At 42.1% G+C, this 23,410-nt stretch overlaps 3 protein-coding genes across 8 annotated transcripts in view; 1 reads left to right on the plus strand and 2 right to left on the minus strand.

Annotated features, from left to right (window-relative positions):
* Positions 1-3,130, minus strand: part of UTP15 (UTP15, U3 small nucleolar ribonucleoprotein, homolog (S. cerevisiae)) — a 19,672-nt gene extending 16,542 nt beyond the window's left edge. The window contains exons 1-3 of one of the 2 annotated variants that reach the window (XM_015413590.1): positions 3,054-3,130; positions 1,245-1,394; positions 512-604 (exon numbers count right to left, since the gene is read on the minus strand). In XM_015413590.1, the coding sequence (XP_015269076.1) occupies positions 512-604; positions 1,245-1,334 (183 nt within the window). In that variant the 5' untranslated portion in view covers positions 1,335-1,394; positions 3,054-3,130. Of the gene's footprint in view, positions 1-511; positions 605-1,244; positions 1,413-3,053 lie in introns of both variants that reach the window. The other variant, XM_015413589.1, reaches the window with a different exon arrangement.
* Positions 3,131-3,232: 102 nt separating this feature from the next.
* On the plus strand, positions 3,233-17,251 carry ANKRA2 (ankyrin repeat family A member 2). 5 transcript variants are annotated; one of them, XM_015413596.1, is made up of 9 exons: positions 3,233-3,510; positions 6,396-6,774; positions 8,210-8,368; positions 8,495-8,560; positions 12,089-12,186; positions 12,878-13,003; positions 14,068-14,134; positions 14,222-14,302; positions 15,057-17,251. In XM_015413596.1, the coding sequence occupies exons 1-9, from the start codon at positions 3,427-3,429 to the stop codon at positions 15,110-15,112; spliced, it is 1,116 nt and encodes a 371-aa protein (XP_015269082.1). In that variant the 5' UTR covers positions 3,233-3,426; the 3' UTR covers positions 15,113-17,251. The 5 variants fall into 5 exon arrangements, with proteins under 5 accessions (XP_015269082.1, XP_015269084.1, XP_015269085.1 ...); XM_015413598.1 differs by lacking the exon at positions 3,233-3,510 and adding an exon at positions 3,565-3,664; XM_015413599.1 differs by lacking the exon at positions 3,233-3,510 and adding an exon at positions 3,565-3,664 and having other exon boundaries at positions 6,433-6,774.
* Positions 17,252-17,336: 85 nt separating this feature from the next.
* BTF3 (basic transcription factor 3) lies at positions 17,337-22,604 on the minus strand. The gene is made up of 6 exons (XM_015413601.1): positions 22,483-22,604; positions 22,062-22,130; positions 19,783-19,896; positions 19,414-19,615; positions 18,847-18,903; positions 17,337-17,403 (listed from the first exon to the last, which is right to left on the minus strand). Exons 2-6 carry the CDS (start codon positions 22,128-22,130, stop codon positions 17,357-17,359), a joined length of 489 nt encoding a protein of 162 aa, XP_015269087.1. The 5' UTR covers positions 22,483-22,604; the 3' UTR covers positions 17,337-17,356.
* Positions 22,605-23,410: the final 806 nt, after the last annotated feature.

Consider the following 23,410-nt stretch of genomic DNA (forward strand, 5'->3'; position numbering starts at 1 on the left):
CACAGGACCACTCTCGAGGAAAGTGAGCCACCTGTGCTAGGGTGGGTAAAGGGAGAGGGAGGGAAAGGATGCCCCTAAGAGTAGTATTTTACTCTCCCCCCCCTTAGGATAACAGGTGACCATTCACTTCTATGGGAGAAAATAAAGGTTTGTGCTGAGCCACACTACTGAGGATTTGGGCTGCCCCAGGCCTAGAACTTGGCTGGGTCCTTCCTCAACACCCTTGGTATTTGTCACCCCATTTCACTTTGATCCACAGGACTTAACGTGAGCCATGGAGGCCCAGTCTGAGTTGAACTGCATGGTTCTGTCCTGGGTTCTGACAACATAACCCAATGATAGAGACAGACCCACTTTGACACAGATGATTCTATAAAACCTACTTCCATAAAGACTCTCTTTTCTGATGGATTAATCATTCTGTCCCATAGGTCCCTTTCCAGATGCCTGCCTTTGTTTTCTGTAGCCACATCAGCAAGTTGCAGTTTATTCCTTCATCTTAAATCCTTACCCTAGAGGAGGCTGTTACAGCATAATTGTATGGCTGGACCGGAGAAAAGTCAATTTTATTCACTGCACCAAACTCCTTTATTTGAATGGGAGCCTGGAAAAAGGGGAGCACAATTTTTACACAGTTAACCTTTGAATTTTTTTTCACTAGCACAATATTTACAAAAATGTGAAAGAAGCACAAACATCTTCTCAAGTGTTTTAGATTTCAAAAGCTCACTTATTTTAAAAAGCTTGTTGATTTTTTAAAAATGGTTTGGCTTTTATGGTACACTCCTAAGCAGAATTGGCCTTGGAAGGGTATAACTCTTCTTAGGAGGGCACTATTAGTACTGTAAAAAGATGCACATCCACTACAACACCACTTAAAATAAAAGGCATATCAACTTTAAATTTTAAAAAACTCAAATACTGTCCTGTAGACGAAATGCACTAGTCAAATGCTAACCTGACTTAAGTATTTGACATCTTGCAACATCAAAAATCAAGTCAAAATACCTCATGTTTTCAAGTCAATGAAGATATAACCCTGTTCTAAACCCAACAATTTTAAACGCATTTTACCATATCTGGACCTCTATTAACATATTAACAGTTTAAATTGTTCATTGTGTATTTTATACTGAGATGTATATTGTTTTTATTGGGTTTTATGCAAGCCGCCCAGAGCCTGCCTTGGCAGGGAGAGCGGGGTAAAAATTAAAGTAATAAATAAATAAACTATGCATTCTTACCTTGTAATTCTTCCAGTATAAAGTATCCTCTGTTACTTTTTCACCAAGTTTTGGATAACTCTGTACTATGACAGGTTTGTAGTTAGCCATTACTCCTTTAAATACTGTTTCCTCAGGCAGAAAGGTATTATGTTTCAAGTATATCAGCCTCTTGGGAAAACAAAAATGCTGAAATTACAAGGATACATCAAATAATTAAATCTACCCACCATATTAACTTAAGTATGTATTGTTAACCCTCAACTAATTCACACGTTATTTGTTACAGCTGTATACCAATGTATGTTCCCTTATTTTGAGTAAAACTGCTTCGCTTGCTATGATATCCCACTGTGGCCACTTTCCTCATCTGAGCAATGCTTCCTGAAGGTGCCACCCTGGCAAAAGGATAAAACTGACAACTGCTTCTTCAGGCACATCCTGTGTGGTGGCTCCCCCACTCCATGGAACAGCTAGCCTGAGATGATCAGGAAGGTTCCTTTGCTTCTATGATCTGACAAAATGGACAAAACAGAAATGCTCATGAGAGCATTTTTACAAAGGGATTAGAATGGTAATAAAACGATACACGAAATCACCAAGAGATAGTATAATACAGTCTATTTCATAGTTTAATGTATGCATTATATCCCTTTTTGCTTCAATATCCTCTATCTCTGAAACTCCCTTTCTTCATTATGGTATGTCATGCCTTAGACTGATTTTCATTTGCACTGTTTTTTCAGTTCTGTGATCCTAATCCTACTGTGTTGCTTATTGGAGATTTTGCTGTCAGACTGAACTGTTTTTTGTACTTTCTGATCTCCCTCAAGTCCAAGTGAGACGGGCAGTCTATAACACTCAATAAATAATAACAAGGAAAATAGCAAGCAGTATGCATTACAATTATACAGCTGCAACATTTATTTTCTACATCTAAAGCAAAATGAAGAACAGCACATAGTTCAACTTAAGATCATTATTTCAATGTGTTAGCACCAGTGCACATATAAACTGATTCCCAATATTCTGTACTGTCAAAGTACCTGCAGGACTGAAGGCTAAGGAATATTCAGTAGGAAAGGAATCACTGTTTGCATAAGCAAAAAATATATGGAATAAAAGTTGGGGATAACTAATTGGCATTGGCTCTATCACTGAACAACTCTGTTAACAACAACCTCTTGTAAGTATACTTAAAACTGCATACCTCAAAGACGAGCTTGTTCTCAGGCAATCCTATTCTAGCCAATAGCACCAAGTACCAGTAGGAGTTTGCACAAATTCTGCAGAATACAAACAGCAAAGAAGCCTAACACCCTGCTACAGGCCATGGGGTTTGAACTAGCAGAGACTAAAACAGGAAAGGGATCTCAGGTTCATGGTTGACATACTCAGTATGTCTGCACATCCACTAGCAGTATAACACCTTCATACAAACTTATTTGACTACATTTAGAATGACAGTGCGGCAGAGCTGGAATAATACAGCTTTAAAATATGCGGAAAAGAGAATACAATGGAATTGGGGAGATGCGGCATGAGAAAAGGCTAACATTAAACACACATTCAGTGTAAGGAAGTGGAATTCTTCACTCCCCGCCAGCCGGCCACTGTCGTTAACAGCACACTGGATTAAGATGAATCCTCGGTCTGATCCAGCAGGGCTCTTCTTACAGTGTATACAAAGGACGAATTCTTTCTGTTACAGGAAAAAGGGCCACTGCCGGCCGGCTAAAATCCAAGCACTGAGCTTCAGAGAATAAGAGGAAAGTGGAGGCTACTACAGCCATCCGCCCTCCGTGTCGCCCCACTGGACTCCTTACTTACCCCCGAACTCCACACTACTTTCCTTCTTCAGCCATCAACAGTCACGTTGCTCCGCCAGGAAGCCGCCATCACCACGGCCAACCTTCAGGGAGAGGGAACACGTCATTACATTCGTCACAAGTGCTGCGCCAACATCTTTCAGCGCGCGCGCTAGAATGACGTTTTCCTTCCCATAGACAGAGAAAAGGTCAGCGTTCTACTGAGTCCATTCCAGTGTCGAATTCAGCACCGCCATCTCCTGGGCAAGAAACGTCACGCAAAGAGGAAAGGCTTCTACGGCAGCCTGTGGAGTCCATTTAAATTTGTTATCCCCGACACGTTCAATCGCTGTTGCTATGGCTTCACTCGGCCTAGGATCTTTCCCTCCCCACCTATGGACGATCAGCAGAAGGGGAGGAGCGTTTATGGTGACGTAAAATGTAACGCTAGCCGTTCCCCGGCTGACTTATTTGGCAAGGTGGGTATAGCGTAGATCGCTTTGATGTTTCGTTCCGGGTTGGGCCTGTGATTTGAGCGGAAATAGCGTCATGACGTGAACTAATAGCAACAACAATAATGTCGCCGTCATAGTAACACTGGCGCTCACTGAGGCGTGGCTGCGGCGGTAAAAGGTGCGTAGCGGGTGGAAGATGAGATGCCGGTGTGGGGGCGGAGACGCAGTGTCCGTCGAGTGGAAGGTCCGTCTCCTCCTCCCGTCGTAGCCGGGGCTGCCCGTGAAAATCTGCTTCTGCAGCCTTGCTCCCCGTGCTCTTGCCTGCAGAGGCGAGGCGTGTGGTGACCAGGGAGAGAGGGCTTTCTATGCGGCGGGATGTTGCCTCTGAAACACCTTCCCCCTCTTGACGCTTGCCAGACACCTACTTTACTCTCTTTTGTTGTATGGATAATTTTTCTGCAGCATATGTGCATAATGGCCTTTTAAAAAAAAACAACACTGCGGGTTTTAACTGTAAGTTGCTTCAAGCAGGGCTTTGAAGAGGTGATATAGAAATATTATAAATAAGTAAATGGTAGGCTTCATTCTCTCTCCTCTGGTTTGTTGCTTGAGGTTCTCTTTTAGTTTAGAGTGTGGGAGAGCTGAGCCCTTATGAAGCAATTCCAGACTCCTTCCCTAAAGCTCTAACCCCCTAATTTGTTTCATTTTTATTTTATTTATATTTCAATTTATATCCCGCTCACCCCCGAAGGGCTCTGAGCGGCTTACAAGTTTCAATTCATACAATCCTAAACCTAGGGCCACATACATGTAGGGGATGTGACAAGCCTACCAGGCACCCTTTTCTGTATAGCGGATCTTTGTTGTTACTGCCTTGCGGGAGGTAGTCCGGCGGCGTCCACTCCAGCACTGGTCTTTGAGGTTCCTCCTTCTGGCTGTTGCGAATTCATTTCCGGGCCTGGACCACTTGCACTTCCACGCATGCTTGCGGCCTCCGTCCAAGTAGGCTCCGGCCTGCATCGCCTCCACTCCGCCTACGTTCGCCTTGCCAGCCGCCATATTCTTTCCGCCACCGCCATTTACCGTTTCGCCGCCGCTACACAAGGGACGGGTGCCCCCCCCCCCCCGCTCTATTAGCATGTTTATCTGTTTATTGAATTCTGACAAAGTGGTGTATAAAAGCTTCTGGTGTGATCAATTTGTTAGTCTTTAAAGCTGCCACAAAACTTTTTTTTTTGGCTGTAGCTTCCCAGGGTAAGGGGTATGTCATGATTTGTGTCTATCTGTTTATCATTATTCCACCCTTCCTTCCTTCCCTGCATTGTATCCTTGTAATCACCCTATATGACAGAGAGTGACTGACTGCTGAAAGATACATAGTAAATCCATGGTTATCAAAACAGCCTTTGATAACAACAACTGGACTACACTGGCATAACATAGATTGTATGTTTTTAATGGATAATTGCCCTCCTTTTTAGAGAAAAAGAAAAACCTTTCAGAAAACATCTGACAGTTCTTACTAAAGGAGTTCTGCCAAAATTTTGAAAGACCTAGCTATTTTTCCCTGAAATATGTACACCCCAGCAAATAACGTGATGATGCAGTTAATCCAGTCACAGAAGTTATTTTAATAGGCCAAACTGACTTTCTGGATCACAGTATCATTTTCAGAATATTCATTCCCAGTCCGAAGACTAGGGCCATCCATAGCCACATTGCTGATGTTATTCAGTGTTAACTAAAATTATGACTTAAGCTCCAGGATTATATGTTCATAGGTAGCAAATCTGCCAGTACACGCAGAAGTCTCAAAACCAGTCCATGACATATTTGATTAAAGGATCAGACAATAAGTGATATGAAAGGCCACTTGCCAGAGACCCTGGAGATCCACCGCTAGTTCAGATGGACAGTATTAAGCTTGATAGACTAGTGATCTGACTTGATCTAACACAGCTTCATCTACTTACTCTAGACAATGTCTAGCATCTGAAGTTCATGAAAAAGCTCAAGTAGAAAATGAGGGCGAGACTCGTTTTGAGATATCAATATAGCTACTTCAGAATAAATGGTGTATCACTGCCTGTTTCTGGTTTGAATGTTTTTGTCACATCGTAGGAACCACTGGATCTGGCATGCTGCTAAAGCTCTCCAAAGATTCTTCATCAAATTCTCTTCTCTTGCTGGTGTCAGGTTGACTTTTGTGATTACCGCTAATGGAATTTTGTCCTGGCACTGCAAACTCAGTCTTGAGGAACAACTGGCTCTCTTTTTCTCCATCCTGATGGTCACTGACCCAAGTCAGTTCTCCACTTCCTCTTCAGGCTGCTTCACACCTCTTGGCTTTTCTGCTCCAGCAGTGGAACTACTTTCAAAGGGCTTTGGAAATGCCATATATTCAGTTTTCGTAGGAGCTGCCCTGACTATTACCATCAACGAGCCTGGCCCTTAGCCTTAACATCTGGCTTATACTCAAGACTCAAGAAGACCACTGAGCTGGACTGTCTGTTTGCAGATATTCTTTAGTACGCCACCTCAAGCAACTAATGAAGGATTACTAGCACCTTATGATTTTGTGATTCATTTGTTTTTGAATTGTTTTAAAATGATTTTATGTAGTTTTATTGGTATTTTGTACCAACTATGTAAGCCGCCCTGAGCCTGCTTGTGGGGAGGGCAGGGTACAAATTGAATAAATAAATTAAGTAACTGATTTAAAGCAGTCTGACAGTAAAAGGCTTTCAGCCTGTGTAAAGTATGAGTAGCTGTTTTGCAAATTTCTGTGCATGCAGGGTGGTAATTTTCTATGGCATTTTGAAGGAAAAATTGCATCAGTTCAGCTTGATGAATGTGTTTCTTTGTGTTTTGTGGCATTGTGTTCTAACATGTTAATATTTTGTGTTCAGCTGCAGGCTGAATTTGGAATTTGGTTTTGTTGTTTAGAAAATACACTAAAGGAAAAAAGCCAAAAGAAAACAGAGAGTAAGCTTCAGATAATGGAGTCTTCATCAAATCTAGATGTTGGAGCCCAGCTAATTGTGGAAGACTGCACTAGCAGCTACAGCCTATCTCACATGCCAAACATTAAAGTGGAGCATCACCTTGATTCCAGCGTTGAGGAAGGACCAGCACAGAGTGTTGCTATGGGAATGAAATTCATTTTGCCTAATAGGTTTGACATGAATGTCTGCTCCCGGTTTGTGAAGTCCTTGAATGAAGAAGATAGCAAAAATATTCAAGATCAAGTGAATTCTGACCTTGAAGTGGCATCTGTATTATTTAAAGGTTGGGATTTTAAAATGATTTTTGTTTCATTATTTTAAAAAGTGGGGAAATTGGTGTTATGACAAAGGAATGCATAAGAGGATATAAACACTTTTCACAATTTCCTCAGTTATAGAATATCTTTAAAACTCAGTGGTGTGTTTGGCCACAGAATACATTAGAGACTAGGAATTTTAATTTAGCAATGAAAATAGTCAGCCACCAGATTGCAAATGGTGAATATTAATTTCCTCTAGGAAACCTGGCAAGAATGTTTCACAGTGATTACTTTTAAATCTAACACGTTTTGGACAAAGACCGGCTGTAAATGGTGGGAGCTCTGGCTTTGTCCAAGAACAGGTGTTGCAAGGTTGACTTTTACCCAGGACTTTTATGCTCAAGGGCTAGCTGCACTTAGCCAAGGAATCACAGGGTCCTGTTCAGCTGAGTTGGTAAATCTCTCCATTGCTCTGAAAACCTTGGTAGTAGTGGGGGGGGGGTGTCAGTTGGTAGAGGCTTGAACTGAGGAGCTAGGAGTTCCTGGTGCTTGCTTGCTTCCCATCTCTCAATGGGAAAGAGAGGAATGTGAAGGAGAAGAATTTCAGTGTGTTTTAAATTGCACATACTTTCAAAGTTTGTTCAGTGTCGCAGTCACTAAAAACTGCAACATCACAGTGCTTTGTGTTAAGTACACATGTTTAAAGTGATTCCCCACTCCTCCACTTGCACCTGCTGATGTGACCTTGGGTCAGTCACAAGCTCTGGCACAGCTGTCCTTGAAAAAGAGCAGTTTGTGTCAGAGTTCTCTCAGCCCCACCTACTTCACAGGGTGTCTGTTGTGGGGAGGGGAAGGGAAAGGAGTTTGTAAGCCGCTCTGAGACACCTTTGGGGAGTGAAGAGCGGGGTATAAATCCAATCTCTTCTTCATCTCTCTAAAATCAGGCTGTTGAGGCAGGATTGACATCTTGATCCCTGAACGCTCAGTATGGAAAGATAAGTTCCACTAATATCAATTATTTCCAGGTATTTATACTTATGCTAGCCCTGACCTGGATAGCCCACGTTAGCCTAATCTCATCAGGTCTTGGAAGCTAAGCAGGGTTGGCCCTGGTTAGTTATTGGGATGGGAGACCACCAAGGAATACCAGCATTGCTACAAAGAGGGCAGGCAATGGCAAACTACCTTTGCCATGGGTTGCTTTAAGTCAGCTGTGACTTGATGGCAAAAATAACAAACACTTAGACTACAGGTTATTTCTTTGGAGTTTAGTTTGCCTTTTGTCCTAAGCCTAAAGGCACCTACCTAGCTTGCAGCCAGAAATGCAGACATAGTAGCTCTAACTTCACTTTGAAAAGTTTCCTCATTTAGTTTGGATGGAATCCTTGGAATATGACTTTTCTACCACTTGTTATTCTGACAGCTACTATAACCTCTTTTTTTCTTCCCCCCACTTAGCTGAATGCAATATTCATACTTCTCCTTCTCCTGGGATTCAAGTCAGACATGTCTACACCCCATCAACTACGAAGCATTTTTCACCTATAAAACAGTCCACCACTTTAACTAACAAGCACAGAGGAAATGAAGTCTCTACAACACCTTTGCTTGTAAACTGTAAGTGTTTCTGTGGTGGACTTTAAAACGTATTCTGGGGAGTTTGTTATGACAGTACAAGATGCCAGCATTTGGGTTCTCCTTAAATAAGAGTGTTACTATATTTTCCTTCTGCTCTTTTGGTAGCTCTCTCCATTCACCAGCTGGCAGCTCAAGGGGAAATGTTGTATCTAGCCACACGCATAGAACAAGGTAAGGATTTTCTGGGTCTTTCCTTTGACACTGAGATAACTTGTCAGGATAGGTTAGGTTGCAGGAGGCCCTGATTGTATGGCTAGTTCTCATTCATTCTCCATTTCGTTCCAGACATTATTGCCCAGTGGCTCACAATATTAAGACTTCTCACATGCTATTGTGTGTCAACATTCACATGTGTAGCACTAGGAAAGCAGAAGGTTTAAAACAGTAGCAGTGTTTTTCATGCTCTCTGGTCAAAGCCAAACTGCAGTCCCCTCGAGACTGGACTACTGTAATGCCCTCTGCATGGGGCTGCTCTTGTCCCAAATTCGGAAGCTGCAGTTAGTACAGAATGTGGTGGCCAGGCGGTTGTTGGGTCTCCCTATGCGGGAACACATCCAGCCTGCGCTAAAAGCACTGCACTGGCTGCCTATAGCGTACCGAATTCGGTTCAAGGTGCTGGTACTTACCTTTAAGGCTGGTACTTACCTTTATGGCCAGGGACCTATGTACCTAAAGAACCGCCTTTCCCCATACGTTCCCCAGTGAGCACTGCAATCAGGCACTCAAAGTTGCCTGGTCCTCCCAGGCCCTAGAGAAGCCAGGCTTGCAGCAACAAGGACCAGGGCCTTCTCGGTGGCGGCTCCATACTGGTGGAACAAGCTCGCAGAAGACATCATGGCCCTGCGGGACCTTTTACGGTTCCGCAGGGCCTGTAAAACTGAGCTCTTCCACCAAGCATTTAATTAAGGAGCCGCCGCAACCATCTGAGGCCCTGGCCCCAATACCATCAATATCTTAATAACATCAATAATATCATTAACATCATTGCTGAGCAGTCGGTTTAGAACAGATAAAAGGAAGTACTTCTTCACCCAAAGAGTGATTAACACATGGAATTCATTGCCACAGGAAGTGATGGCAGCTACAAGCATGAACGGCTTCAAGAAGGAATTAGATAAGCATATGGAGCAGAAGTCCATCAGTGGCTATTAGCCACAAGGTGTAGATAGGAACTCTCAGTCGGGGGCAAGTGATGCACAGTATTCTTGGTCCTTGGGGGGGGGGGCAACAGTGGGAGGGCTTTTGGGGTCTTGGCCCCACTGGTGGACCTCCTGATGGCAGCTGGTATTTTTGGCCACTGTGTGACAGAGTGTTGGACTAGATGGGCCATTGGCCTGATCCAACATTGGCTTCTCTTATGTTCTTAAGTTCTTATCATTGAATAGCCTGTGCCTTGCTGACATGACCCGGACCATGCGTTAATTGATTGTGGACTCCCGCCATGTTGTATGTCATTGCTAGCACTTCATGTATGATTTTTAGATTTAATTTATTGTAATTTTAACTGAGAAATTGTTTTATCATTAATAATATTGTGAGAAATTGTTTTATCATTAATAATGTTGTAATAATGCTGTGAGCCTGCTGCGGTGGGGAGGGTGGGATAGAAGCCAAATAAAATAAATAAATAAATAAAATGTTTTCAATGGTAGTGTCCCTGGGTCGGCTGGAGAGGCATATTTTGAACTTCTGCACCTTCCGGGCATACCACAGGCCCAGTTTGGATTGAGGCTGCTGAAAGAGAGTGCTTAGACTTCCCTCCTTTCACATGGTCCTGACCTCAAATGGCCAAGGGGATTGATTATTTGCCTATGTCATAGAAATGTAGTTTGTAGCTCACCAGTGTATATGCAGGTGCCAATAGGGCAAATAGTATCCCCCTGGGCTATTGCAGGCTGGGACAATGGCACCAGGAAGAGGTCGAAGCCCGCCCCTCAGCACACCATGGTCCCAGTCCAAATAAGCACACACAGAATGTCCCTCTCCACCTGACCCCAGGACATCCTCAGGGAAAACATAATGTGTAATTAGGCTCTTAGTCTTCTTTGTGATGAAACTTTTTTAAAAAACCCTTTTCAGCTTAGTGCTATGATGCTTGGTTACAGCTGATATTCCAGATATTGTTTGCTTTTGCTGAATCGTGCAACATACAGGAAGGTGCTTTGCTTCCAAACAGTAGAAACATTTACCCCTTCCTGCTAATGGTAACAATAGCACCACAGCATTCAGTGTCTTGATTTACTGGCAGAGTGGGTGGAGTTACTCTCTTTGTCTGTTCCTATCTATTTCTAGCAGCAGCAAGCCTGACACATTCTGCCTGCTGTATTGCATTACCATGGCAGGGGGATCCACAGCTATCCATTAGTTGTAAAAAAGGTAAAGGCTCCCTTGCTCGAAAGCCAGTCGAGTCCGACTCTAGGGTTGCGGTGCTCATCTCCGTTTCAAAGCCGAAGAGCCAGCACTGTCTGAAGACGTTTCCGTGGTCATGTGGCCAGCATGACTAAACACCAAGGTGCACGGAATGCTGTTACCTTCCCACCGAAGTGGTACCTATTTATCTACTTGCAATTTCTTGCTTTCAAACTGCTAGGTTGGCAGGCGCTGGAACTAGAGATGGGAGCTCATTCCGTCATGCGGCAATTCGGGTCTCGAACTGCTGAACTACTGACCTTCCACAGCCTGCAGTTCAGCATCCTAACCACTTGAGCCACCGCAGCTCCATTAGTTGTGGTCACCATTAATTTCCCCCTCCCTTGTCTGATAAAACATAACATTAATCATATATGCTGTGCAGTTCGTATATGGAATTTATAGATATGTTTGAAATGCAAGGCTTGACTGCATCTTGCTTCTACTGTTTTTCAGGTTCCTTGTTAAAAATTGTTCTTCCTTTCTTCAGTCTTGAACATGCTGGCTAAACTAAACTGATGTATTGTTTGTTGTTAGAATGAGTTATGAATGATTGATCTTCTGCCAAACTAGCTCTCAGCCTAAAGAACAGTGCCACAGACTTGGTTTAATCCCCAAGAGGAAAAAATCCATTGTGAAAATGTCTACCAGAACATGTTCAGAGGAACATCACATCATATCTTTAGAGAGCATAAACCAAGAAGATTCAGTAAAGTCATGTATTGGCCTATGAAAGAGCATCTATATAAGCTGGCCATATGCTGTAAACCCTGAATCTTTGAGGTTTGGCATTCAGTGAAATCTGCTTCCTCCACCCCCTTTTTTTTGGCAGAACTTTGAAATATAACCCTTTAAGTCAACTTAACTAGAATAGGAATGCGATGTATGCTCATATAGGATTGATTTCTATGGGGTATGCTAGTGTTCTGTGTATCTGGGCAGTAATTTGTTTAATCAGATCCAGAGTTAGAGTTATCAAATTATTTTTAAATAAAAATCTTAATACAGTGACTGTTTATTGGTTGGGAAATTCAGGGCTTCACCTTGAACGTGGAACAAACTTCAGTTGCTACCTTAGAGACTGAGGGCTGTGCCCTGTAAGGATCCAGTGTTTTAAGGGAGCATTCAGTTAGCAGGCAGCACTGTGATTTAGAAATTAACGCATGTATTCAATTCAGTCAAAGAGTTTTGAATTTCCAAGTGACTAAAGTAATGCCTCCTCACCCCCACACCTGAGTTCTTTATGTGCCCCAGTGAGAAGACTGTTGACCTGTGTGTTTTGTCAAATAGAAAATGTAATCAACCATACAGACGAAGAAGGCTTTACTCCTCTGATGTGGGCTGCAGCCCATGGGCAGATAGCAGTGGTAGAATTTCTTCTACAAAATGTAAGTGAAAACATCCCCCACATTATACTTATGTCTTCTGCTATAGTGAGGGTAGTGTTGTAAGTTCAGAAAAGGCAGTTGCTTTTTTCCTCTCCTCTCTCTCTCTCTCTCTCTCCCAGCAAACAACTCATTTTTGGCTGAGCCTCTAAGCTATTTGCCACCCCGTGCCCAAGTTCTATGCACACTCCCTCAGCTTCAGACTTTCTGAATGCATGAATGAATCTGTTCTCCAAGCATTTGGGTGGCAAATCATATCAGGCCTCATCCTTCACAATTACAAGACCATTCTTGAGATTGGCGGGGGGGGGTAGTTTTGAGAGGTATTAAGTTTGCTGCAGCCCAGGCATCAAGAGATTAGGGCCATTTTAAGAGGTCACACATTTATTTAGGGTTAAGCCCAATTCAGCATCTTTCAGACTTTCACAAAAAAGGGGGGAACAACTGTTTACAAAGCCAAGAAGCAATAGTTTTCATCTGCAACAATGCAGATTGAGGCGTCATATAAAATAAGCCAGTAGAACAAATTATCTTTGAAACTTTTGGAAACTCCTTTTTTTTTTATTTAAAAACCATCAGAAATGTAAGATCTCCAGAACCTTGCTGCCATACAAGTGGACTTGTGGAGTTCCTTTCATGTGTGGTTTGGGAGGCTGATACATAACAGCTCTTTAAAAGCATGTTTGTTTTTCAGGGTGCAGACCCACAGATCCTGGGGAAGGGGCGAGAAAGTGCACTGTCATTGGCTTGCAGTAAAGGGTATACAGACATCGTCAAGATGCTGCTAGACTGTGGAGTTGATGTTAATGAGTATGACTGGGTGAGTCTTTTGCTTACTGCACTGCTGTTTGCATTCATCTGATTTATTTGAGAGCCAGCATGGTGTAATAGTTAAGAGTGAAAGACTCTAATCTGGGGAACTGGGTTTGATTCCCCACTCCTCCACATGAAGCCTGCTGGGTGACGCTAGGCCAGTCACGGTTCTTTCAGACCTCGCTCAGTCCCACCTACCTCACAAGGTGACTGCTGTGGGGAGAGGAAGGGAAGGTGATTGTAAGCCACTTTGAGACTTCTTAGTGTAGAGAAAAGCAGAGTATAAAAACCAACTCTTCTGCTGCTGCTGTGTTACCAATTCGACCTCATTTGACAGGGAATTGAGGGTGAAGTCACTTTTTATAGGCCTGTTTCAAACATATACATGTTTCTCCATGTACAGTATCAAGCTATGAAAGATTAAATCCAATGAAGCAACCAAAGGTGGAGACAGTTCTAGAATAATAGGCATGTTAGTCTGCTGTAGTAGGCCATAAACCATAAAAATTTATTCTGGAAGAAGAAGAAGAGAAGAAGAAGAGATTGGATTTATACCCCGCCCTTCACTTGGGAGTCTCAGAGCGGCTTACAAACTCCTTTCCCTTCCCCTCCCAACAGACACCCTGTGAGGTTGGTGGGGCTGAGAGAACTCTGACACAAACTGCTCTTTTTCAAGGACAGCTGTGCCAGAGCTTGTGACTGACCCAAGGTCACATCAGCAGGTGCAAGTGGAGGAGTGGGGAATCAAACCCGGTTCTCCCAGATTAGAGTCCGCACACTTAACCACTACACCAAAAACCTGTAAATCTGTTTAGAAAGGTGGGAAGAAACTGATGACTTCACTTTTCTTTCCTTGCACACACACACTGTGTCTATTTGAAAACCGAGCATCGCATCCTACCAGTTCATTCTGCTGACATATTCGGCTTTGCTACCAATGGAATGGACGGGTATCCCATGGTATCTTGGTGTGCTCAGTGGAATAACTGTTCTGACATATGTGCAACCTGTATTTAGGTTTTAAGCTGTGTGAGTATATCCTGAGACCTGAAACTTTCTTGGCTTTTGTAGAATGGTGGTACACCTTTGCTCTATGCTGTGCATGGAAACCACGTTAAATGTGTCAAAATACTCCTAGGTAAGTATTATGAAGACAATATTAACCAATGAGATGCATGCTAAAACTGTAATAATAATATAATAAATTACTCATTGTTTTGTATAGAGCATGGTGCTGATCCAACTATAGAAACAGACTCTGGATATAATTCCATGGATTTAGCTGTAGCCCTAGGCCATCGCAGTGGTGAGTATTCAAGAACATCATAGGACCTGTTGTTTTAGTGACTTTTTTTTAGGGTTGCAGCTTAACATATTTGAGCTCACAGCCTGCACAGAAGTCACAGAGCTAGGAAATGACAACTTAGCCTCATTGTACTATGCCTCAGCTATTGTCTCCTCCCCATAAATTTCTCTCATCACAACTCTGATCATTCAAATCTAGTACTGGGTGCCCCCCCCCCCATTCCAGTTTGCATTTTGTTTGCTTCATTCCCTAGAATGCTGTAGAGAAAATTAAGGACTGGATTTGTCCTTGTGTGCCTATGGTCAGACTATATTTAATTATTGGTCACTCTACACTGTGAGCAAGGAGCACATGCACATAAGGCAAATGCTGTCCATTATGAAGGGGCAGGCACAAAGATCTTCTGTTTCTAAGAATCCTTGGGGGTTCAGTGTGCTCTGTACACAGGTGCAGTACATTGACCATTGTGCTCCCATTGATGGTGGTTTGGGCTGATGACAGAGATGACAGCCACTTGCTTATAAGGAAGCAAGTGACCAGCCCTTAAGAAGCTAGTGCATAGCTGCATCCTGAATCTTCTTCTGGGTTGGAGTGTGGGGGGAAACTGGGAGAACAGAATGTTGTTTGTGAGTGAGCTAATTTCCATGCACCTTCCACTATAGGATAGATGCTTATTTATCCTGGTTCTCTAAAATGGGCTAGACTGCTTATACGGAAGACAAAACCTAACCTAAACATGCTTCTTCCACTTTAGTTCAACAGGTGATTGAGTCTCATTTATTAATGCTTCTTCAAAACGTCAAGGAATAAAGCCACTGCAGGCATGAGAGCAGATTCTAACCTAAAGAGTTCCAGCTGTGTTAGCACTGCACAACGTGACAAATTTGATTTATTTACTTCAGTCCAGTCATTGCAGGGGGACTCTCATTATTCACCAAGTAAAGATATAAACTGTTCCTTCATGAATAATGCTGGTGATAGCTTGCCACCCACCCGTTTTGACAGTTCCTGCTGGCATGCCCATTTTAATTGGCAGTGGTCACAAAGATGGAATTGTTGGTTGTATCACATCATATGATGTCTCTGCAAGCCTTGCCTTTACCATGATGTTGCTTTATTGTTCCAGAAGACCTTAAGGTCCCAAATGGGTAAAAAAGAATATCAAAACACAATGATGTTTTGGGCAGAAAGCCAGATGCCAACATAGCAACGTTTGATAATTGCATTCAGGAAAATGTTTCTGATTGCTTTTGTTTCTGTCCTTCATTCATAGATGTTTGTAAAGCCAAACTTTACCCTGTTTGTAAATATGTAGTGAAATGTGATATTGTATAGGATCTTAGGAATGGGGGGATGTCAATCACACTGTAGCATCACATCTTATTTTGTCTGGCATAAGAGGAAGCACTGGAATATGTAAACTTAGTTTAAAAGAATGCCCGGAGACCTTGCCAGCTCCTATTGGTAAGGCAGAAAACCTACCTGCCCTTATTGTACCATCACTGCATTTCCACCAAATAGTTTGAAATAGAGCAGGGGGAGGAAAGTTTATTACCGCAACTCGCAAGGAAAGTCCCCAGTTTATTTGAAGTGTAGAAATTAGCATGGCCCATCTTCAGACTTGTGAGCACCCTCTAGTCTCCTCGCAAAGCTCAGTTTATCATTTAATGTGAATCAATTCACAACCATGGTTTGTTCTGTGTTGATAGCCAATCTAATATGGTTTAGAGGATGGAGAATTTTGCCTGAATCACAAACTATGATTTGATACAGAAGCACTGTATTTACTAGCCAAATTTGGAAGGACAGAGCACATGAACCAAAGGATGCCTTAGGTTTATTCCTGTAATGGCAAACCATGCTTTGCCATTGTATGAATGCTAGGATGCAGCGTAACTGCCCTATTGAGGGAGACTGTAATTATTCTACTATAAATGCAGGAGCAAATCCATACTTTAGTAATAAATTCAACATATGTGAAAGATAATGGTGCAATATTAAAAATATGGTAGGTTTCTCATTCATCCAGCCTCACTACCCAGAGAAGACTACTGAACTGCTTGCCCTTCCTGGGGGCAGGGTCTTTTGTAGATATTCTGCTTCAGATGTGCTATAACATTAGAATGGTTAAAGCTACAAATGTTTTTAGATGTTATTTTCAGTGTTGTAATTCTATATACATAGTGTACATAAAATGTTTTTAAATTATTAAACTTGAACCTTGACATGTTACATCACAGGGGTAAAGTCCTCCTTTGTTTTGGTTTTCACTCATTTGGTATTTCATTTTGTTTTAAACTCTTTAAAAGAGACAGTTACTGCTCAGAATATATATTAATTTCTCTGTTCCTGAACAAGTGTTTGACTTGATGGTACCCACAGTATGTTATTTATAGGTCACAGAAAAGAAAGCTAATAGATCACATGAACACAAGTAAGGGGAAGGGCATGTGTTAGAATTGGCACTTGGGACACCAATCTTTTCTCAAAATTTGACCTTGAGGGTGGTCGTTGTTTTTTTTAAAAGTTTCCATTAACTATTTGCATGCAACAGCAGTAGATTTGAGATGCCATCAACCAATTTCTTGAGACCTTAACTAAGCATACTGGCAGAAATATGTATTTGTTATCATGTACTCGACAGGAATGAACATAAACCTTGAAAGCATGACTGGGAAAATGAATAACACTCTGGACTAACAACTTATTTTGATGAGGTCTGAAGCCAAGAATCTAGTTTACCACAAAAGTAGTCATAAGTTATTCAAAGCCATATTTCAATCTACAAAATACTACCTACAAGTATTTGCCTAAACATTTAACTTTTATTAGCATTTTGACTTAATACTTTTCCATTTTGTGCACATCAATCCAGCCGCAAATAAATGCTTAGTGTGCTAAGCAATAACCAAGGAGAGCTGCAATTTTGAGGGGTTTCCGAATATTATAGACCTTTGACTTATGATCAGTACAAAAATGTTACAAATAAAAGTCACAATATAAAATAGCAGCTCCATGTAACTTTCAAGTTTTAGTTTCCAAAAAAGTGGCAGTTCAGTTTGCTTCATTCTTCGAAGCCTCATCAAAGTTCTCCACAAGATCTGGAAAAGATAGCATGGTAAGAGGCCTTTAAATGTAAGGGGTAAAACTGTTACTACTTCCAGCCTAAAACCAGTGAATCATCAAAATTATGGACAAAGAGCTGCAGACATTTTATCTTCCTGCAGTACTTTGATGCAGCCCAGAAAGCAGGAGAAATATTACAATATAGAACAAATATAGCTATTTAGCCATGAATGGAGTACTGCACCTAGCAACCATGGAGGCATTACATTTCCCTCCTAGACATGGCAAACTTAGGCCTGAAGCCAGAGAGGGGGCTTGGGAACTGGCAAGGTACTACCTGGCATCAAACACCCGGGAGGGAGATCCCAACTGCCCAGTAGTTAGGGTGGGCTTTGGCCCACTTATTTTAATATTTTTACTGTACCCAGTTCTGACAGATAAGTTAGGTTCCGTCTCTCCCTAAGAGCAGCCAATGGAAGCTGACAATGTTTGTAAAGGAGACAGGTGAGAACAGCAATCAGTTGAGTTTGGATGGAATCTGGCTCAGTGAAGCTGTGAGGAAGAACAGTTTAAAGCTGTCTAAAAAGGGTTAACTTGTAAGGAAGGATCCCAAATGCTACAATAGAACAGTTCAAAAGTTCAACTGAAAAGAAACTTTGTAACCTCTACCTGATCTAATCCAATATTATGTTCAAACCTGAAATAAAAGTTAACTCCTTGTTTGTTTAACCCTGTGGGCTGGTTGTTTCAGGGAAGGAAACACACACAACCTAATATCTTAGCCTAAATTTAAATACATGTTAGGATATAAATAAATGGTGCCAGTGTGCAAATGAATGAGTGTTTTGAGTCCCAAACCCCAATGTGTCTGAGTGAGGGGTGATTATTAAAGCAGACCGTACTATCCTGTCTGGCAGGGTCTCTGAGTGAGAAAGCGGACCTGGGATATGAAATGTTCATGGCTCTCTCTATATTTTAAAAGAGGCAAGATGGGTAGTGACATGTGACAGCCTAACCGACCTATAACCCTGAACCTGTGGAGAGTGGTGGGCACTCTAAGTGAAAAAAGGTCATCACACCTGTGTTAAACACCATATTATCAAACAAGATCCGTAACATTAAGGGGAGTTGGATCTTACAGCTTCTCCAACCTATGTCAACCAATGCCCCTCTCCTTCATGGCTTTTGTCTATGTGGCTACCACAATCCTGTGGTGACGCCTTTTTACCAGTCAACAGGGGCCCTCCTCCCTTCCTTTCATTAGAGCTGTGCCATTCCACAAACAGAAGCATTTCCCCAAATATATTACCACACTAAGTAGAGAGAGAGTAATAAATCCTTCACCACCAGTAATGATAGTTCTACAAGACAGTCCCTGTTCCATTGTAAAGCTTGCCTTTTGTTTTAAAGATTTGTTTCATTTAGTTTCTGGCAATTCCACATTATGAAAGACAGAAAATTAAGTGAACTCTTCTTACCTGGGACTTCATCATCATCATCCTCACCAGTAGCAAGAGGTGCTTTTCCATCAACAGCTGTAATCACAAAGAAATCACCATAAAACCACCTCTAGAATACACCAACAAGAGGTATGAAACATGGCTCTTGCAAAGTTTTATTAGGTTATAAAAGTAAATATACTGCCACCTTAAGTAGTATTTTGGATGTAATCTTCTGCTCTCACTTCTGTAAGAAGCTTCATTACCCATTATTGGAATGCAGTTTAATTGTTGTTTGTTGATTTTAATGATATTAATAAAACAGCTTAAAATACATTAATACTTACTGGCCTTAAGAGAGATAACTAAAAAGCTATAAATTCTATAAACTAAGCCCCATTATCCTTAGCCACCCCAAACAATGCACTACATAAATCTAAACGCATTGGAGGTCCATCTGTGATTGGCCAGTTGTAGATCTTCATTCCACACGCCAAATATTATCCAGTGGCACTACCACAATTTTTGTTTCAACTGGCATTTGACAACTACACCCAAGAGATGCCAGGATTATTTCCATTCCAAATTAGTGTAAAATCTACTTACGTTGTTTGGGTAGAGCCTCTGCTAGTCTCCTCAAGCTAGTCAGACTGTCAGCTCCAAGCTGGTTTAAGATACTAGGAAGCATTTCAGTGAGCTGCTTTGTCTCAGCATGGCCTGTGATTGTGAAAGTATTAGCAGCCAAAGATGCCTGAACTTTTGGGTTGTTGAAATGGATAACTGTTCCTTGATTGGTGAACATATTTACCTGCAAAACAAACCAGAGCTATTTGATAATCAACCTTTACAAAAGGTATGGTGAGTTTCATATCAACAGCAAACTTTCTATTGAAATTCAATTTAATACAGTCAGTAGTTGCAAAAAGCTCATCATATGAGAGTGTTTGGGGAGGAAGGTAAGAAACCATAAGGTACCTCTTCAATGCCAGAAATATTGTTTACTCCTAGCTTCTTTAAGGAAAACTGAAGTTTCTTATCATCTGCAGTAGCTGTTCTATGGACAACCTTCTTCTTTCTGCGAGCAGTACCCTATGGAAACAGAACACTGTAGTAGTTACCGAAGTACACTGTTCCAATCTTCTTTAAGCTATATGGATTGCATGAGGACAAAAAACTTTCAAGTATCACAATGGTGAGCAGTACAGACCTATTTTTGCTATAGCTATTTTAAAAATTCTTCACAAAGAAAATAGCAACAATTAAATGTAGCCATCTATCCGGGTGGGTCTTTCACAGCTGGTACACAGACTCACACAGTCTAGGGTTATAATAAATAACGATAAGCATTAACACAAAAGCTTTTTAAAACAATCAAAAACATGCAAGATGACAAGTCATGAATAACCAAAAGACAAAGTGAAATAAAAGATACAAACCAAATTAAATCAAGGTTTTGGGTTTAGTTCTCCCCTCCCTCACCCTATCAACAGGACCAGGAATGCTATTTTATCTACTTTGTTCTGGTCAAATAATGGTCTAAATCAGGAACAAATGAATGTCATGTGATACTGCTTTTAACAGGAGCATTCCATAAATTGAAAGTAGATGCTTTATGGAAGCAATGCTCTCAATGCCTAAACATTTGTCTGTGCCCATTTTCCCTGCGATTACTAGTACTGCTTGCTAATTCTTCTGTCAACACAATCAGTACACGTGTTCTAACAATTAATTTGCTGGCTAAGCAAGCCTTAAGACTGAACTGCATCTTTGCAAAAAGTAGCTCATCAAACATGAAAAACCTGTCATATAAAAGTTTTATTTTTAAAGGTGGATCTTATAAGCTGATGATCATTTACATGTATTCTGAGACTCTCAGGAGCAACCTGCTTTTATGTCAAAGCTAGACTTGCTTTATTTCAAATCAATATCAGCCACTTTGTAAACAGTTTGCATAATGGAAAATTATAGGTTTCAAGTTTTAAAGTACTGCCTTTATCAGGCTCAGACCTGAAATTCTGCTAACCTCACCTTGATTAAAGATATGTGTTGTTTGCAATCTGTATGTGGTGACAGCTTTAAGCTTAATCTACATTCAAAACCAAGAATCTAATAACTTTATCATACAACATACACAAATTCAACAGCCAAGTTTAGATACTACTTTTGAAATATTTATAAGTAAAAATGAGGCTGGGCAAAAAGCACATCACAGCAAGTTCACTGGTTTTTATTCTAACAAAATGTAAGATTATTCCCTTACACTACTAGGGATTTTACTAAAGGCAGAGTCACTAAATACAAGAAACCTATCTTTGTAAAACTAAAGAGACTATAATATAATACCAAAGCCCATTAAGGCATCTTGATTAGCCAACCTTTTACCAAGCCATATTAATATTTAAATACATAAAACTGCATTCCTCATGCTGATTCAGGCATTACTGGATCCCATCAGCTCTTAAAAAGGACACGTACATAGGAGTTTTGTGTTTAGCAAAGCAATTAACCTGCTTTTTACAAATCTCATACAAATCTCTATGGGTGGGTAAGAAGTCAAGGAACACAGACGATGAGAGGGCTGAGAAACAATAACCAGCCAGAGGTCAAATCTGGCTGTTCAAGGATTGGAACCTAGATTTTCTGACCAAGTCAGACACGCTATCCAATATAATACCCTTCCTCGCTATGTGCTGCATACACAATTCAGACTTACCAAACCACTCACCACAAACTCAGTAAGAATCATTAAGAGCTTCTGCAGAACGCAAGTTCCCAAAAAGTAAAAAGACAAAAGAGCTTAAGGTTGCAGAAGCCAAGCAATGTGGAAACATCTCCGGAGAACGAAAGAGACAGTGTGTATCGATCAGTTAATATCTGAGAAATCCAGATTCAATTATCAAAAAGACTGAGTGACTTTGGGCCAGTCACATTCCACCTAACCTATTTCACTGGGCTGTTGTAAGCATAGAATTTAAGAAGAGAAGAGTGAGGTACATCCCCGGAGCTCCTTTGGGGTTAAAGTGTGTATCGATCAGTTAATATCTGAGAAATCCAGATTCAATTATCAAAAAGACTGAGTGACTTTGGGCCAGTCACATTCCACCTAACCTATTTCACTGGGCTGTTGTAAGCATAGAATTTAAGAAGAGAAGAGTGAGGTACATCCCCGGAGCTCCTTTGGGGTTATTAAAAAACATTAAAGGGATTGCACAAAACAACATGCGGGGCGAGGACCGGAGAACCGCCACTTTTACCTTTCCTCCGATGCGCACTTGTGCTTGGAGCTTAGCTAGCTTTTCTTGATTCATGATCGTTTCTTTCATCTAAAGGCGAGAAACAACACGGGAAGGATAGTTAGGCTGGTATCTGGGCGGTGCCTCAACGCTTCCCGGAGGCCCGAACAACTCGCAGGGCAACCCAGACCAGGCCCGCCCAGGCCACAGGGGACTGCAGATCGCGAGGAAGCTCCCTGCTCAACACAGACCCAGCCAGGGAAGCGGCGGGGGTGCTGCGCAAGGCCTAAGCGAGAGCGGGGAAACCTCGCCCGGGTTCCAGCACCAAACTCGGAGACTCGCTCTGCGCTGAAGCCGCGGCCTCTCCTCCCCCGTCAGGCCCTCCGAGTCTTCTACCCAGCCAGCACCCGCCTGCCCGGGGGAGGGGGGGAGGAGGATGTACCTTCTCGGAAGGAAGTGGCCCGGTCTGGGCGAGCCTAGGAGCCGGAGGCCGCGGAGGGAAGCGGGGAGCTCAGCGCACACACGCGAGAGGAGTCAAGATGGCTGCCGGGAAGGGAAAACAAGCCGCAGACGCGCAGTGACGTAGACTAACGTCCTGGGCACGCTCAACCATCCCGCCCCGCCTCTTCCCCTCCGTGTGCGCGTGCGCAAACTGCTTCCCAACAGCCTTATCCCGGAAAAAGAGGCTGGGATAAATGACTGGATGGGAATTCAGTACCAAGTCCGAAATAATGACCCTGACCTCCTGGCTTAAAAGGGACGTGGAATTCTTAACGTACTGTGGGCTCTAATATATATATATGTGTGTGTATGTTTTAATTTATACTCTACTTTTCTCCCCAAGGAGGACCCTAAAGCAGCCTTACATCATTCACTTCTCCATTTTATCCTCACAACAACTCTGTGAGGTAGGTAAAGCTGAGAAAGAGTGTGATTGGCCCAAGGTCATTCAGCGAGCTTCCATAGCACCAGCAGGGATGGTCCTGCACTCTAACCACTACATCACACAGGATATCCCGTCCTGTCCCCCCCAGATGTGGATGACTTCAACTCTGCTCCCTTTGCAACTTCCTATTCTCTCGGTTTATATCGTTTCCATTCTGCTCCAGATGTGACATTTTAGTTATCTAACAGTTTGAGAGAGTGGCACATCTATTCGGAGTAAATTGATCCCAAGGATGGATCTTGTTTTGAAATGGTGATCTCCTTTTATAACATCTCCCCACTCCCTTTAATGTGGTGTATATAAAACCGACTGGTTGATTTATACTCCAGTGCATCTGAGGAAGTGAGCCATGCTTGACTCAAGAAAACTTATGCTAGAATAAATTTTGTAAGTCTTTCAGCTGCCACTAGGATCCTATTTTATT

Source organism: Gekko japonicus, unplaced genomic scaffold (genome assembly GCF_001447785.1).
Source record: "Gekko japonicus isolate JY-2015 unplaced genomic scaffold, Gekko_japonicus_V1.1 scaffold318, whole genome shotgun sequence".
Lineage (NCBI taxonomy): Eukaryota > Metazoa > Chordata > Lepidosauria > Squamata > Gekkonidae > Gekko > Gekko japonicus.

Bases quoted from the DNA above. Each gene is read 5' to 3' on its own strand.
- ANKRA2 (XM_015413596.1), top strand. From the start codon at position 3,427: ATGGACGATCAGCAGAAGGGGAGGAGCGTTTATGGTGACGTAAAATGT. The intron at 6,775-8,209 runs GTTGGGATTTTA...CCCCCCACTTAG, and splicing joins GGCATCTGTATTATTTAAAG to CTGAATGCAATATTCATACT. The intron at 8,561-12,088 runs GTAAGGATTTTC...TTTGTCAAATAG, and splicing joins AGCCACACGCATAGAACAAG to AAAATGTAATCAACCATACA.
- BTF3 (XM_015413601.1), bottom strand. From the start codon at position 22,130: ATGAAAGAAACGATCATGAATCAAGAAAAGCTAGCTAAGCTCCAAGCA. The intron at 19,616-19,782 runs GTACCTTATGGT...TTTGTTTTGCAG, and splicing joins ATATTTCTGGCATTGAAGAG to GTAAATATGTTCACCAATCA. The intron at 18,904-19,413 runs GTAAGTAGATTT...TTGTGATTACAG, and splicing joins AGAGGCTCTACCCAAACAAC to CTGTTGATGGAAAAGCACCT.